Below are 17,805 nucleotides of genomic sequence, written 5' to 3'. Positions count from 1 at the left end.
TGAGGTAGCAAATAAAGTGAGAAATAGGATCATTTTGTCATGGACGTCTATGCAATCAGAATAAGAGGAGTTGCCCCCTGCTGGCTGTTAGAAAGAATGCTGGTTTAAGGTACTTCTGCATTGGCTTCACTTTTAAAACCTGGAGGCTACAACCATCTGTTATATACAGTCACAACCATGGCCACAACCAAACAAGTTTCGCTCTCAGTTTCTCAAATTTGTTTCCCCCTGCCTCCTCTCTGCTCCGTATATACACTGCCTGCAGTTCTGTCTAGTAGTCTTTGAATTATTGTCACATGACTGTGGGTCGCAGCTGAGTCAATCATGGCTTTGTAGTTGTGCAAAAAAAATACAGAATTTTTAGTCTGATTAGTGAAAATGGTTTGTTTTTGGTGGATTTTTTATTTTTTTTTAAACAATAAAATTCCTTTTGAACTCGATCACTGGTTTTGGGATTCAGATGGTGAAAACAAACAAGCTTGAATTGATATCGGTAGACATGTTGTGCTTGTTCATTTGATTGGTATATCTCTTAACGTCAATTATGTGGATTTCCTTACCTTGCTAATATTGGTGTTGTCCTAACCCTAACCCTTCCTTTCAGAGATTTGATGTATTCTTATCAATCTTTGTCTTGATTCTGAGTGTCTGCTCCTCTAACTAATGATAACCTCTCAGAGTGACAAGCACAGTTCCCTCCTTGCTTCTATTCTGATTTCAATACTCAGTTCACAAACCAAAACAGTATCAAACAATATCTGTCACTGTGAGTGGCAGGGCGGTCTTCAAAGACTCTACTCAAAATGAAAGATATGGCCATCAATTCCTCATTCTGTCATCACGCTCGCGAAAAAGAGGCCCCTTTGTTAAAATTCACGGGTGGTGCTCATGCTTTATCAAAGCGAGAGAAAAGAATGAGAGCAGAGATGCTTTGGATTGAGACTTCTCAAATCAGCCATTTATGCAAATGCCGGCTGCAGATCGTGTTCTTAATTAGGTCCAAATGAACAATTAGCTGATTGGGTTGAGGCTGCAAAAAGAGCTGTCAATCAGAAGATAAGAGAGCGGCGAGGAGGAGAGGAGATACAAAGAAATGACTGACAAACCAACAAAACACCCGAGCAGACGTCCAATCGGATTAAGACACACGAGGGGTTTCACAAAATGCACCTCGGAGGATTGGTGCGAAGCGATATTTGTGAACATTATGCAATTGGAGTTGGTGCAACTGGACCATTACAGCCCATTTAGGTTTCAAACAGTGAGACAGCACTTGGCACTTTATTTGGCCACACTAGCGTGAACACCGAGCGCAAACTCCCAAAGCACTGCCCAAAAAAAAAAGAGAATAAAAAAACCCATTTAAAGTGCTTCCTGACTTCCACTGGTGCAGGGAATAAGCTGTCTTTTGGTGATGGGGTTTTTCCATTAACAGTTAGCGACATAGCACATAAACACATGTCAGGACATGAGGTGAAAACACACATCAAAGGTCCCACCTTTGCACATAACATTAGTTAGTAGTAACAAGAAAATTATCACATCCTTGCTTCACTTTCATCTAATTTGCACTCTGAACTGTAAGCAATTTCTGGGCGCTCTTGGCTCCTGTTACATTTTTACTGACTTTGAGCTCATTTTTCACTGCCATAAAAAGTCCTGCACCTCTATGGAAACAGCACAATTGATAGAAGTATAGAAAACTCAAAACTGTCTTCCGTACAGGATAATAAAATTATAGTGCCATAAATTATAAAAAAAGTTTCTTTCATTATTTATTTTACAAAAAAAAACGACATGTCCAAATTTTTTCCAAGTGCACATAGATGCTGCTAATATTGTGAAAAAAATTGTGCTTGCTAATGACATTTTTATTATTTAACTCCTATCTCCTCTGTGTTACATTGCCTGCAGTTCAGCCGAAAAGTCAATGAATTTTTGTCACGTGACTGTTGGTTGCAACTGAGTCAATCGTGGCTCCACGCTTGTGCTGTGAGTGCAGATTTTTTTTCTTGTTGTTGTTTTTGCAGAATCTCGTGCAAACAGTTTAATTTGGGGAAATCTTTAGTATGTAGAATATGGTGTGTTCAAGAAAATGTCACGATTTTAAGCTTAGATTTATCAGTTTGTCAAGTCAACAGTGTCCAGTTCAACCATAAAGTCCCAGAACTTTTGTCACATCTGTTAACCACAGCTGAGTTATTAAAAGCTCTTGAGTTGTACTCATATGCACTAAGGTATGCAGAAATTTTAGCTTCTTACAGAATCCCAATCATGCAAATGATTTATTTTGACAAATTTTTAACTGAGACATGTCGAATAAAATGATTCTGATGAAAAATCACAATTTTAAGCAGATTTGGTTACATTTCCCAAAGCAATGACATGCAAAAGATTTATATTTTGATGATTTTTTTTCTCATATTACAGTTGAAAAATTGATTTTCATAGATGTGCAGTGAAGAAAGAGTCTTCAATGATAAAGTGACAGGATCAAAAAACAACATAAACTCTGAGAAACTGCTGATGTGAGTCATGAAAGGCTCAAATACTAAGGTGGTGTTTATTTGTAATTAGGAGAAAAATCAAAAATTGTCTTTCAAAGCAAAAACGCTTTGATTCCAGGTAAGTGTGACTAAAGAAATCCAAATCTATCTGCAGCAGCCGGATTTTTGTGCTTTGCTTTTTGAACAGTCCTCTAATTAGCTCAAACGATTTGGCTCTTTGCCTCGCTACTTCGAGCAGCTACGTGTCCTTTGAAATGCTCCCGAAATGAGCGACAGCATCGAAATCTAGTTGGAAAAGTGTTGTTTTCTTTTGTCTTCAAAATCCCAAACTTTTAAAGAAACTTCTTAAAAAAAGAAGTGATTTTCCTCTTTAAAAGCCATAAAATCTAAAAAGAAAACACAAAGCTACAAGGGCAGTAAGAACACATGAATACAGAGACATATTTTCAGATGCACACACACAAACACACACTCTGTTCTCTCCCTCGACAGTCTCCCCCTCTGTGAGTCTAATGAAGGCAGAGTGTGTAGGCGAACGTCGACTTCATGGCTGGACGCACACGGTCGACCCTCCCGAGCAACATGCGACGCTCGGACTTAAACACAATACAAGATCACACACACACTTCAGAGTCTGAACCCTGTGTACTTGACTTCAGGTCAGCCCATCTGTCAGTCTCTCTCCCATCCGCCATCCTTTCACTTTCCTCTTCTCACATGCAAATGCAGACTTTTTTTCCCCGTCTGATTGGCTCACACTGAGGGATCATTATCTTGGGCACATTGCGGACACTGAGCTGTGATGGGGTTATTTCACAGACAGGGAGCAGCACACTCAGCATGTCAATTCTCATTAAAACACCGCGTCTCCCAGTGTGGGCTCTGTGAACGGCTGCTCGGCGACCTACCCGCCTTTGATGTAGTCCAGGAAGGTGACTTCGATGTCCACCAGGAAAGACAGCAGTGTTACCTGTAAGCGACAAGGCCACAATCAGCCACCAGTGGGACAAATGCAAGTTACTCTGTCTGATACAGGAAACACAAGGACTGCGTGTAATAAACCTCTGAACCAGGCAGCAGCTTTGAAATTCAGGCTATTTTTTAAAATTTTACACCATTTATCAGAGCCAGAAACTGCGAAAACAGAAAGAACCGTCTGATTTTCAACATTCTGATGGTCCTTGAACTACTCATCTGTGATGTGCAGCTAAGTTGGAAAAATGAACCAAATCTAAGTTTAAAATTTAGATTTTTCATCAAAATCTCTTCATTCTATGTTTGTTATTATTAGCATTATTAGCATTATTACTACTAATAATAATAATAGTAAATTTGTAAGAAAGTAAACTGTAAAAAGTAAACTCTTGACAATAACTAGATTCTGCAAAAAACAAAACATTATGTGGCCTTTGGCACAACTCTGAAGCCATTAATGACTCAGCTGAGACCAACAGTCATGTGATAAAAATTCAATAAATTTTTTTGGGCTGAACTAGGTTGAACTGCAGGCTGTGTTTACACCAAGGCAATAGCAGATTCTATGGAAACACAATCAAAATATAAGTAGAAAAATATCTATAGTATGTGGAGCCAACATTTTTTTCTTAGTATCAGTAACGCTTGTGGGCAGTTAGAATAAAGTTGTACACGTTAATTCTAAGAAATTCAACTTTTCTGTCTTCTTTTTTTATTATTATATATGGCTTTAAAATGTTGATGTACTACGCAAAAGAGTTTTGTCTCTCTCAGTTGAACTCAGTTCTCTCAACTTCTAGCTATGGTTGTGATGTTTCCATACAGGTGCAAGATTTTATTTTGCACTGAAAAATGAGCTCACAGTGATCGAAAATGTAACAGGAGCAAAAAACAGCCAGAAACTGTTCAGAGGGCTGAGGAGAAAAACAGTGCATCGGGTTTGATGTCTTACCGTTCCAGAGTTGAGGTATTTTTTCTTCTTCCCTTTCTTCTTTGGATTTACCACCTAAGAAAAGAACAGATTGGAACTTCAACATTGCTTCATTAATTATTGACCGATTCTATCCTTCATTTGTGTTAGATAAGGCAACAAAAATGGGACATAATCACCACCAGCTCTGTTGCTAAACTTGCAGTAACTGTTGTTTGGGCCAGATTGGGACAGCACAAAATTATTATTGTCATGTTTATGTAACGTAAGATAACTTTTAGAAACGAGATTCCTATTTACACATTCAGCCAATACAGAGTAATATTACAAATTTTTAAAAATACCTTAAAATATAGCTTAAAAAATGACTGTGAATGTGAATTACATTTACATATCTATTGTAAAGTAGCTCAAAACCATGTATCTGTGAATAACTATAATATTTCCTTTTCTTTTCTTTTTTGAAAGAAAACTGAAAGTTTAATACCGTGAATATATTTATAAAACTGGATAGAATAAAATGAAAAAGAAGTGCTGTTTCTGTAAGTTTAGATCAATGTGTTTGTTTAATGAGATAAATCTTTACTATTAATATATATTCTAGGTAATTTTATCATTTTTACACATGTAAAAATTCTTCACTAAAACTTTAAAAGCTGAAAAATGCATCTTATGGTAAATTAATTTCTTTCTACTGTGCACCCACTCAACATAGGTCCAGTAGGCACTCTTGTTTTAGCTCCGTTTTGGTCTCTACCAACTCCTCAGAGAGTTATCTGGATCTTTAACTGCTGAATAAATGTTCACCAGCTTGTCTCTAACTTTGGCAGTCTGCTGCAGCCAAAAATGACCCTGATGAAGCCCCATAGAGGAGCTGCAGTGGCTGATAACTCCCTGCATCCCTAAAGTGAGCACTTTGACAACCATGTGATGCAATGCTCAGACGAAAATACAGATTAATGCATTTCACACAGGGGCTTGCACATCTTACATAAAGCATTTGGAGTTTTCCTTCAGTCTCCAGCTGTGGTCATAATGCTAGAATTAGCTATTACTGGGGCACCAAAAACTATCACAAAATACTATGTAATTTAAGACTTCTTTTGGAGTACTATTCCAAAACTGAGGTCATTTATAGTACATTTTCTATACGTTCTTCCCTCTATTTCTCTATGCTCATCTCTAAATCAACAACCACCATGAATACGCCTTTGACCAATGCTTTTAACCTGCTGCATGTCCAAAAGGAAGCAGCTAAATCCAGAGTTGGAGAGTGACTCTGAACTGAGTGGTGTGACTTTATGAATATGTAACAGGACAGACACTTCACAGAAACCACTATGCATCTAAACCAGCTTTCCTTTCCAGATTAGAAGCTGTGGCCTTCGTTTCATCGCCTACTAAAACATACAATCGTGCCTATGATGCAGAGACCAGCCAGAAGCACCTGAACTTCACTTTGAATGCCAAATAATGGATCTGTGCTTTTAAATCTGAGCTTTATGGTCTCATTAAACTGTGCCAAGGTTAAACCGAAAAGGAGGACCTCGGGGGAAACAACATACAAATGTGTGGATTTATGCGTTTCTCCTTGATTCACTTTACGAACCAACAAGGACGCATTTGGAGGTGAATTGAAATGCGGCTGTAATGCACACACAGATACACCAAGTGTGCCAAGTCATTGTGTGAAACCGCCGTGTTCGGGTTGAGGGAAAGCTGAGGTCAAGAAACAGGCCAGAAAAGGCAAAATTATTTTGTGTCTGTTCTTTCGTGTGTGAGATCTATTAGACACACAGCAGCTGTTTAAAGTGGAAGTCCCCAGTGCACTCTGCTCCCCGTACAGTCCTCTGTTAATCAAGAAGTGTTGACTCTTCCTGGGAGAAGATAAGCCAGCGATCCATCATAACCGTCAGTGTGCGAATGAGACGGTGCAAGTGAAACAGAGGTTAAGGAATTTCAGCTGCTTTCTTTGGAAGGAGATGCCAAAGCTGCTCGAAATTTTAATTTTGATCGGCATTAAATCAGTCATATGACAGCCTCGATCGGTTTCACTATTCATCACTCACCACAAGAGCAGTACAGAAGAATATGTATGATTATATAAGACATATAGCTTCGATTACAAAAATTCCTGTTGAAATTACAATATACACTCACCGGCCACTTTATTAAGTGCACCTGTTTAATTGCTTGTTAACACCAACAGCTAATCAGTCAATCAGATGGCCACAACTCAATGCATTTAGGCATGTAGACGTGGTCAAGACAACTTGCTGAAGTTCAAACCGAGCATCAGAATGGAAAAGAAAGGGGATTTAAATGACTTTGACCGTGGCATGGTTGTTGGTACCAGACCGGCTGGTCTGAGTGTTTCAGAAACTGCTGATCTACTGGGATATTCACACACAACCATCACTAGGGTTTACAGAGAATGGTCTGAAAAAGAGAAAACATCCAGTGAGCGGCAGTTGTGTGGACCAAAATGCCTTGTTGATGTGAGAGGACAAAGGAGAATGGGAAGACTGGTTGGAGATGATAGAAAGCTAACAGTAACTCCAAAAAACTACTTGTTACAACCAAGGAATGCAGAATACCTAACTATGAACACACAACACGTCTACAATTCTAAAATTCTACAATTTCATTTAGCAGACACTTTTATCCAAAGCGACGTACATCTGAGAGAAAATACAACACAAGCAAGGATCTAGACTGGAGATTTACTTTTGACCTAAACAGTAACACATCTGTACTAAGGATGTATCCTGAGCCTGAGTTACGACGACTTTTAACTGTTTGGGACTGGGACCAATTCTTTGTTTACATGTGAAAAAGCTGTATTAATTGCAGATAATTTACCACTGTGGATCTACCATCACAGTGCCACTTTGGCCAAGCTTTTAGTTTTATACTTACGTGCTGGACAGAGGTCAGTAAGTCTTGTAGACTTTGTCATGGTGCTCCTTTACTAACTAAACTCCCATGATGCCCACCTTCTTTGGTCACTCTAATAATAAAGAGTAAGTGATTCCACCTGATGGTGCAACCAGGTACTACAGTTACTCTATAATACTTGAAATGTGTATTGTCTAGGAAAATTATATCAGGTAACGGCAGATAGCAAACATTCAATGACTCAATCTCACCTCATAGACGTTGAACTGACTCTGTCCTCTGGATAATTCTCTGTAGCTGGTGCTGAACTCTCCGATAAAGTCGTGACTACAGAAAGCAGTAGGGAGAAAAACAGAAAATAATTAAAAATATTAATTTCTGACAACACATCCATTTATTTATTTTTTAAATCTAGACAACACACATTAGTGACAATCTCAAAATATGAAGTTAAAAACTCAAAACACGAGTGCAAACTCAGAGACAATGCTGGCATTTTGTCCTTTTATCAGGTTTCATCATGTGTTGTGAGTTTTTAAAGCAAACTGAACTGAATCAACTCTGAGAGGAGACAAATTATTAAACTGAGGTGAAGAAAGATTCGGTTTGTTGTCAGTGAATAGTAAAACAGCATTACAACGGGTGAAGATGACACCAGACATTTTCACGGACATGGAAACTGGTAACACGAAATCTCAATTCCCCCAAACAGCTGGTTATAATTGTTAGCATTTCTTGACCAAAATGTCCCTGCATTCCCTCAGATTGTGAGTGACACTGAATAGAGTCCATGAAAGCGTAAAGAATAGAGAAATAACTCAGTAGAGTTTGACAAATGTCACTCCTTCTTTCTTTCTGTCAGCAGCCAGAATCCAGACTCATCATTAAGCAGTCAATCCATGACGAAGCAGCTCTCTTACCTACTGAAAACATAGACTGGTGTTAATTATGTGTGACTTAGATTAGATTAACATAGGAAGCTGGTGGGCTGAATGGTAATGTAATCAAGAAGTATTACGGAAATGCATTTGTGTTTATTTATCAGTGATGACTGGCTCCGAGGTCGTCATATCAGATTAATATATGTACAATAAGCTCCAGTGTTCATGATCCCAACGACTGAACTCAATACGGATCATTGTTTCATCTCAGTAATACAAAGGGATATTAATTCAGAAGAGACAATGAAAATCTGATGCAGAAAGTCCTGTTGAATAAATAACAAAGTCTGACAGGTTATCAGTTGCCAAACTAATGAGCAATGGTGGTTAAGTGCAAAACATCATGAAGATTTAAACTCAATAATTTTTTCTCAAAAGTTGTAACTAATACAGCAGAAATACAGCATTGACAACGTTTTTTGTAGACAACACTGTGTTTTTTCTCTGCATTCGCAACTACAGATGGAATTAAATACTGACACTTTCAAAACTAAATCTTGTTTTAAGTGCTGACATTTGCATTAATAGGGTTGTTACCAAAAAAATAAAGAAACAAATAAATAGTCTGTATGTTTGGCCATGTTTTGGACACGTTAACTGCACCGCTATGGCAAGGAGAAGGAAGGACTCAAAAATGACTTTATATGCTGTAGACAAAATAAATAAATAGAGATACATATAAAATTGAATTGAATAGATACTTTACTACTAACGTATATATTTTTTTCATAGTTGTCTCCTACTTGCTTTGTGTAAACACTTCCTGCAGTTCAACCGAGCAGTCCCAGAATTGCAATTAAATGATTGTTGGTTTCAACTGAGTCAAAAATCAATTAATTGTGTGATTTTTATTTTTAAATTTGGTTTCAGAAAACATGTGTAATTAAGCAATTTTGATGAAATATAACAATTTTAAGCTTGAATTTGGGTAATTTTTCCAGTCAGAAAGCTGGAAATACAACAATTCTTTCTCTTTTAACAATTTATTTTTTCCACAAACTAGCAAATGGCTAAACTAAACTAATAAATCATTATGGTTCAGAGTTGCTGTGATCATCTTTGTTTATGTCTGTTGTCAGGCAAATATACATGTGAAATAAAAAGCACAAAACAGCTAAAAATTTACCACAGGTCTCTACAGTCCATGTCCCAGTTTGGCCAAGTTTAATTTAACACTTGTGTGCAGCCTTTGGCCAGTAAGCCTCGCAGAAGTCTTTGTCACAGTGCACCTTTACTGCATAACCTTCTCCCTCTCTGCTTGCTAACATGGAATTGACCGCCTCCTCAGGGTACTACAGTATCAAAAACTAATCAGCAACTTTTTCACTTTGTGAAGGGGTTTGATTGAAGCTGCTGACTTAAACGACAAGCCGTATTTTTATTCTTTTTTAAAAAAATCACATTAGAGTTTCTGGTTTACCTGTACAGTTTTGCACTTTAACATTAAATCTTTGTTTACATATGACCCCGTGCTGTATAATAAAATGACATACAGTTTGGAAAAAGAAATGTGTTTAAATAAAATTGCAATTTTGCATTTTTGGAGGAATTTTTTTAGATTAATTTAATAAACTAATCGGTAAAACGGTCAATGGATCAACTGAGAAAAATTGGCAATAGTAGTAGCTTTATTGGGGTTACAGTTTTGCAGCTTGTAATTTAAAAAGTGAGGTGACAGCTGAATTACAACATAATTATATGAAGAAAAGAGGATTTACCTGCCGTCTCTGTCCCAGTCGTACACTTCAACTTTGATTGTTCTGTAGAAAGAGGCATACAGTAAAAAAAACATGAATAAATTATGACTCTGACTGATGGGCAATCTGCTTTAACATTTCTGGAGGCACCCAAGTGTGCAGTGGCACCATGTAACATATTTTATAAAGTGAAAAGCAATGTTGTAAAGTCATAAATTATGCACCGACATTGTGTCTGACATGTCAGAAGAATGTTAATGTCTTCTGTCGACGTTGTCATGGAGCTTTTAGGAGAAGCAGATTCATTCGGTATCTTATCTTTATTCCAGCACTCTCTCTGGCTGTGTTTGCCTGCAGTAATGTGCTCTCCTCATCTCCAGATCCATCTATTTCTGTGACCCATTATAGCTCACGGGCGTAAAAATAAAAAGTAAAAACATTGAATAGGCTGCAAGAGGCAGATATGCTGCGCACTCACAATCTACCAATATCTGCTACAGAAGGGTCATTTCTCTCTGACAAATACAAGGGAGCGATACGTAAGAGAGGAGAGGGGAGGTGGAAAGATAATAGAACAAACAGCAAATTAAAAGTGAGACAGCAAAAGGCACTCTGCTGGAGAGAATGAAGGAGAAAGAAGGCAGTGCTTTTTCCATCTCAAATCACCACATTTTTCAAATACTTTCTGCTCAAATATCTCTGATTTGCCTGAAAAAAGGATATTTATACCAATATTTCTGAAATTTTAGCTTTTTTAAAAAGCCCATCTATCCTCTTTTTAGAACATTTTTTCCTGCAAAATTTGAGGCTACTTTTGGATAACAATGTCTTAAAAAAAACAGAAAATGTATTAAAAATAAAACCCTGAAATTATTTACTTATTTCTCATCATGTCATTGATTCAGAATCTGCAATACTGAACAAGTAGATCAAATAGTCTCTGACGGTGGGTTAAAAAAAGAAAAAAAAAAAGGAAAAATCAGAAAATCCTATCTTTGAGCACAAACTAACAAAGAAATTTTACTGATATATATGGAATCATTTTAGATACTTTTAGGATTTTTGGAAGATTTTTATTCATTTTTTGAAAATATTTACAAGAATTTTCTTGCCAAATTTGGGGGATTTTTTTAAAAATAAAACTTTTAAGGGAAATTTTTAAGGAATTACTGGAATTTTCTTCCTGAAGGTTTTGCAAATTTTCAGAAATTTGGGGAATTTTTTTGCAGAATTTTTGGATTAAACAATATTTTTTTTAGGTGCCCATAAGTGAAGACAACAGGAGGGTTAATTTTGTCTTCAGTCACTTAGACATCATGTATTCAGTTCAATGTGTTGCCCTACTACTTAATCCAAAATTTTACATGATGAATTCCATGAAAAAAATGAAGTTTAAAGCAAATCAGAGATCATTGAGCAGAAGGCCCCCGCTGTTTTGAGATGGAATAACCCAGGAGTGTAAGAAGAATCTCAAAGCATTACTGTGTAAAAATATGCAACCAGACCGCAGTATGTCATGAATTTTCTATAAGCTTGCTCTAAACTTGCAACTTAGAGAGCTTTAAAGTGGTATCTAATTTAAAATCAGAGCGAAAACTGCACTTCCCCATCTGCTTCATCCTCCAATACGAGAAGGAGTGGAAACACAGACCGTCATTAATGGAGCTTGGAGCTGCTCGGATGCACATTAGAGGAAAGCGGAGCTATAAATGTAAGAAGCAGGAAGGGGCTGGAGGGTAATAATGGGCACTCTGGAGGAAAAAAAGAGACTCCTGGTTGGCGCAACACTTTTTCCTTGTGTAATTTCGTGTGTTTAGAGGCGTGCGTCTTATTAAGTCGGCGCTATGCCACGTCTCAGCAGGAAACATCCCATCACTCGCGGCTTTGATGATGTGACATGAAACTGGCAACGATTCCACTTGTTAATCTTGTTCTTTGCTGCCTGCATGTGTGTGTGAACAGAAGCACCTATGAGCAGAAACACACACTCCTCCATTGTTTGCCGGCTCCAGCTCGTCCTTATCTCACAGATACAGGCTGGATGTGTTTGTGGACTGTATGTTCAGTCCACCGCCAGCTTCCTGAGTCGCCCATTGATAAGACTCGGTGTGACTCAACTCCTCCAATCGGCTTATTGGAGCAAACTTCAGATCAATGCTGCTGTCTGTTAGCTCGGCGACGTTAAACCCTATTGTGTGCTTCTTTCTGCCCTTTTCAGCACACAGCTTCTTATCGATGGAGGAGACAGACACACATGGCCGACTTAAGAGAGACACACTTTTATCTACTTATTTGTTGTCTCTCTCCTCCTGAGATATAAAGTAAAGCAGGTGTGAGACTTTCAGACATGTAGAAGAATTCAAAGAGCTGAAGAGTTCTTTTTTTTAATATCAATAAGGGTGTATTTTGAGACTATCCGGAAGTGAAAACCCTACATTTTATAGTCCAATCACTGTATTTGGCCCTATTTAAATGGACACACTGTGCTGAGTTGGTTCAATTTCAGTTATTTAACTTCAGTTTAGTGTAACACTGATCCTAGTAATCATCACCTAAAGAGTCTTGAACCCTCTGAACTCAGTTTTTGGCAAGTTTTTTTCTGACGTCACATTTTTACTCACTGTGGACTCATTTTTCACTGCAATATAAAGTCCTGCACCTCCATGGAAACAGCAAAACCATGACTAGAAATATATAGAATTTAAAAAAAAAAAAAACTTTGTACAGCATATTACACTTAAAATGCAATAATCCATAAAGAAAAAAAAGAAAATAGAATTTGTTTGATTATATATTTTACCAAAATTGACAAAACCTGGAATTACACTTCATAGATGAGGAGTATACAGACACTCGGAAAGTTGAAAAGTCAATTATTTCTTCAGTTTTTACATTTTTCCGGCTACAAAAAACGATTTGAATTAATTAATTTTAAAAGGAAAACATTCAATTGGAACTACAATTCAAGTTATATGTGGATTATCAAATAACAGAAGAGTATTTCCATCAAATACAGTTTTCATTTCAAGGAAAAGCATCTGTACAATTTTCTAAGTAATAATACATGTCTTTCTCAGAAAACTGAATAAGTGATGACATTTTTTTGTAATTATTAAGAAGTTACAGACCTATAAAGGTGTTACAAAACCAAAAATAATAAACAATACACCAAAACTAAGTCTATCCACTAACTCATGTGATGAGTCTTTTGAAAAACTCAGACTGACTTTTGGAACCATCATTTCAGCCAGAAAGTTTACATATGTAATGGCAGACTCACACTGCAGGAGTTTTAAAAGTTTAACAGATTTTGAAACCTGGTTGCATCATGCACATGAGGAGAAACTTCACAGATACTCTTCTTTGTAATGTCAGACGTGTACACACTAAAAGATTTTAAAATAATGCTGCACCACAGACTGCAGGATATTATTAAGATAATCACAGCAGAAGTAGCAATCAGGGAGCAGAGCAGCGCCTCATGTGATTTCATGGGGAAGCAGATGTAATATCAAACATGTCTGATATTATCAGGGATGAGACTGATCCTGGATCTGTAAACCTCTCATATTACGAAGCAATCTGGGCCAAACATCAGTTCAGATCAACATCTAAGCCCAGATTTTGCCATTTGTTGGGATGAAATTGCTGTAAATCAGCCCAAAACTCCTGCACTGTGAGTCTGGCCTAAGAATTATAAGAGTAAATCCTGTCTATCAGTAGATCTTTGTCAGTCAGTGTCATGAGCAGCTTCTTCATCCCTGGCAGTGGAAGGATCAGTCCTGTGGAACTCATTTTAATGCCCATGATCCAGTCTAAGCTTCTGAACTAGACACCGCTGAATGACTGACTTATGTTCATCTTGTTCAGCAGACCACGGTATTATTATATATTTTATGAGTATCTGGTATTCTATCTAAGGCAACTTTAACTCTTTGAACCCCAAAACATACTGGCAGGTTTGACAGTCAAGCTATGTTTTTAAAAAATATCCCAAATTACACCATTTATTAGAGCAAGAAACTGTAAAAACTGAATAAAAAAATCTAAATTCCTCCTTCCTTGGCAGTCCTTGAACTGCTCAGTTGTGATGTGCTATTCAGTTGGAAAACTCAATGTAAAACTGTGAAATTTAATTTTAAAAAATCATTTTATTCTTTGAGTCTCACCATTTTAAAAAATTGTTTAAAAAAAAAGATCATTTGCACTAAACTGATTCTGCAAAGATCTAAAAACTGCAGGCAGTTCAGCCGTGTGTTTCCACAGGAGATAGGAGACAAGTATGGAAACAAATAAAAAATTTAAAAAGTAAAATATCTCTAGTGTGCAGTGTGAGTGTTTTTAGTTGGTATTGGCAACACCTGTGAGCATCTGGAAAAATACTGCACATGTTGATTCCTGATTTGCTCACTTTTTGTAAACAAAATAAAGAAATCCACCTTTTGTTTTTGCTTTTTCGTAATTTATGCCATTTTAAATGTCACACCGCACAAAAGACATTTTTAAGTTCCCTCTAGAATAGAATAGAATAGAATTTATTGCCATTTGCACAGGTACATCACAGTACAGGTACACTGGAATTCTTGTACGTGACTCAGAGTCAAAATAATAATAATTTAGCAACAATTAAAAAGAAACAAGAACCCTGAAATAAATCACACTAAAGTTTAAATAAATTAAAATTAAATGCAGATATTAGCATAAATAGATTTTAAAAAAACACAACAATCAATAAAATTCTTATTGCACATACTCTGTTTCTATTCATGGTTGTGCTGTTTCCATAAAAGTGCAGGATTCTATATTGCAGTGAAAAATTCACCCACAGTGAGTAAAAATATGAAATGAGTGAAGAAATGCTCAGAAACTGCCTGGACATGAGAGGATAAAGATTGTGTGCCTGAATTTTAGAAAAACGTCTCCCCTTCACGCTTCATGTTTGCTGCTGACATAAATTCTTGCCTTCAGTCGATCACAGACTGTCAACTGCTGGTATTAGATCTTAAAGCAGTTTCACTAAAATGATGCTCAGAAAACTCAAAGCATCGTGTGCCACAAAACTGTGATCACAGACATATTAAATATAGAAATGCTGTGTTAGGGCTGCAGGATGACACTTGTTGTTACTGTGCTACCAAAATAAAAGCTGGAGGCCGACAGTGACGGAATACGTTGCTTTTTGGCTCTTTGCTTCACTTTAAGCCGCTATGACAAGAGGATTAGCAACCGTGCGCTAAATATAAACGAGACCACCGGAAAATAGCGTTACCTTCCTGCCAGAAAGACTGTGATGCACAAATCTGAATGCATCTTCTGGATAAAGCAGCTGTTATTGGCTTTATTCAGAAGTGGAACCAAGACAGATGCTGGTACGTAGAAGCAGGAAAAATCACACCAATATTGAAATGTATGATATAATGTTAATAGAAAACATGGCAGATAGCAAAAACTCCACTTTCACACACAATTATTCCTATTTATTGAATGCTGACTTCCATGATGCTTTAAAAATGATAATGCATGGGACAGAAACTTTATTTCCCTCACATATGAAGCTCATTGTTGGATGAATCACACCTGAAAATGTCTCTTTTATGCTCTCGCTTGAACTAATAAGAACATTGGAATGTACATAATGACTCCTATACATGATGTTGCTGTATGTGTTCAGCCATTAGACGTCGCAGGAGCACTCAGCACATTACCTCGTCTGACTTTTTCAATAGCCTTGATACTGAAAATAACAACACCTGATGATTCAGATGGTTGTTCTTGGTTTCTGTGTTGCTTTTTAATATGTGAAAGCACACGTACCTGTCGTAGTCGCCGTTGCAAAGAGCCCGAACGGGGATTTTAAAGGCCTGCCACACGGGGTTCAATGTGTTCTTCACTACCTCGGTCTTGTGGCAGATGGTAAACCTGCAAAGACAAGAAAAAGAGGATCAAACAAGGGAGAAAAGAGGGAAAACTATCACTTCACTGCAACCAGTCGTCTATAAAACTAACACAGAGGCACTAATAAATGCTTTTATTACAACTGACCGCTGTAATGCTGTAATCTGGTCTCCCTAACTAAGACCAAAATTTAACTGATGAGCCAATTTTAAAGCCTCTGCACTGGTTATCTCTCATGGTTAGAACTGATTTTAAGATCCTTTTGTTATTTTATAAAGTTCATAATGGTCTGGGTCCTTCATATTTATCCTATTTATCAGCATTTTGCAATTATTGCTCACATCTCCGAGGGCAGGAGAAAGGGCAGGAAAAAGGCAAACTCAAGATCTCCGTTTTTAATCAGGCTTTTGATTTGGATTTAACAGATTGTATGAATTCATTACTCTTCTTCGAATTATTACTAATATTTATTGACTCCTATATTTATTCACCTGTTTACATATTTTAGTCCATTTAATGTAGTTTATTTCTTCGTTCTAATTTTGTATTAATATATTTCTAAATATTTATTTCATTACTATTTTTTAAACTTCTATTTCTATTTATCTGTATTGATATTTTTTAATTTAATAATATTTTAATAATATTTTATTTCATTTATTGTATTTCAGTGAGTTAATTTTAAAATTTTATTTTATTTAATTTCCTCAGTTCCCCAATCCTGAGTTCTTTATTTACAACTTGACTATGAGGGCTGTTTATACTGCATTTTTATTTCTGTTAGCCATAAAGCATTTTGTGTCACATCTTTATTCAAAGAGTTTCGATTTTAGAACTAATTTTATTGATTGATTTCTCTGTTCATTCACCAATTTACATATTTTAGGCTAATGTATGGTTAATTACATTACATTTTATCAGTTCTTATTCTGTTCATATAATTATTTATTTTACTATCATTATTATAATTATTATTTTATTTTGAACTTCTATATCTATCTCAATAATACATACTGTTTCATTTATTTTATTGTATTTTAGAGATTTATCTGTCTAATTTCATCCTTTCTTATTTAATTTATTTTAATTATTTTTCAAATTTTTCTGCTTTTTTATTTCGCTTATTTTATTTTTGCAATCTATCTTTCCAATTTTTATCCTTTTTTATTTCCTCTTTTAAATTTTAGTTGTTGATCTTTCTAATTTTTAGCTTATTTTATTTCATTCATTTCATTTCATTTTATCTCATCTCCTGTTTCCTTTACTCGTAACCTGACGGTGAGGGTTGTTTATACAGATTTATTGCATTTTTATTTGTGCACTTTGTGTTGCATTTTTAGTCATATAAAGGCTGCTATATAAAAAAAGACTGATTGATTGATAGGAAACGTGCAGAAGAAGAACGAGAGATGGAGTTGAAGAAGTGAGCATGAGGAGGAATTTTTAAAAATGCAATTAAAGCCACTTTTTGCTAACTTTCCGCTTGGTGACAGTGTAGTTGCAGGGCTGCCCTGAGCTGCAAACACACACTAAAGAGGTAATTTCATTAGTCCGTTGGCTAGCAGGTGGGCTCGGTATCTTCTGCCCTCAGAGCACGAGGTCTTATCTGACTTGTAACACACTGCGAGTGTGTGATGGAAGCTCACACACTCGCACACACACACACACACACACACACACACACACACACACACACACACACACACACACACACACACACACACACACACACACACACACTCACACACACACACACTCACACACACACACACACACACACACACACACACACACACACACACGTATATATAAAATCTACAGCGCTGCATTTTCTCCTGCTTTGTAAACACACACATCTCCACACGTTTTAAACAGGCAGCACTGCTTTTCATCTGAGGCAAATCAATGAAACCAATTTCCTTTGGATGCAGGGAAAGAGAAGGAGCGATGGGAAGGATGGA

At 36.7% G+C, this 17,805-nt stretch overlaps 1 protein-coding gene across 1 annotated transcript in view; it reads right to left on the bottom strand.

The window, feature by feature from the left end:
- The window catches only part of LOC111589158 (copine-8), a 135,363-nt gene that overhangs the window by 44,946 nt on the left and 72,612 nt on the right, over positions 1-17,805 (bottom strand). Inside the window, exons 9-13 of the mRNA XM_055006486.1 lie at positions 15,764-15,868; positions 9,971-10,012; positions 7,563-7,638; positions 4,435-4,488; positions 3,416-3,477 (exon numbers count right to left, since the gene is read on the bottom strand). Of these exons, the coding sequence (XP_054862461.1) occupies positions 3,416-3,477; positions 4,435-4,488; positions 7,563-7,638; positions 9,971-10,012; positions 15,764-15,868 (339 nt within the window). The remainder of the gene's footprint in view (positions 1-3,415; positions 3,478-4,434; positions 4,489-7,562; positions 7,639-9,970; positions 10,013-15,763; positions 15,869-17,805) is intronic.

The sequence above is a fragment of the Amphiprion ocellaris genome, chromosome 21 (assembly GCF_022539595.1).
Source record: "Amphiprion ocellaris isolate individual 3 ecotype Okinawa chromosome 21, ASM2253959v1, whole genome shotgun sequence".
In the NCBI taxonomy this organism is placed as follows: Eukaryota; Metazoa; Chordata; class Actinopteri; family Pomacentridae; genus Amphiprion; species Amphiprion ocellaris.
This window is presented reverse-complemented; position numbering and strand designations above follow the sequence as displayed.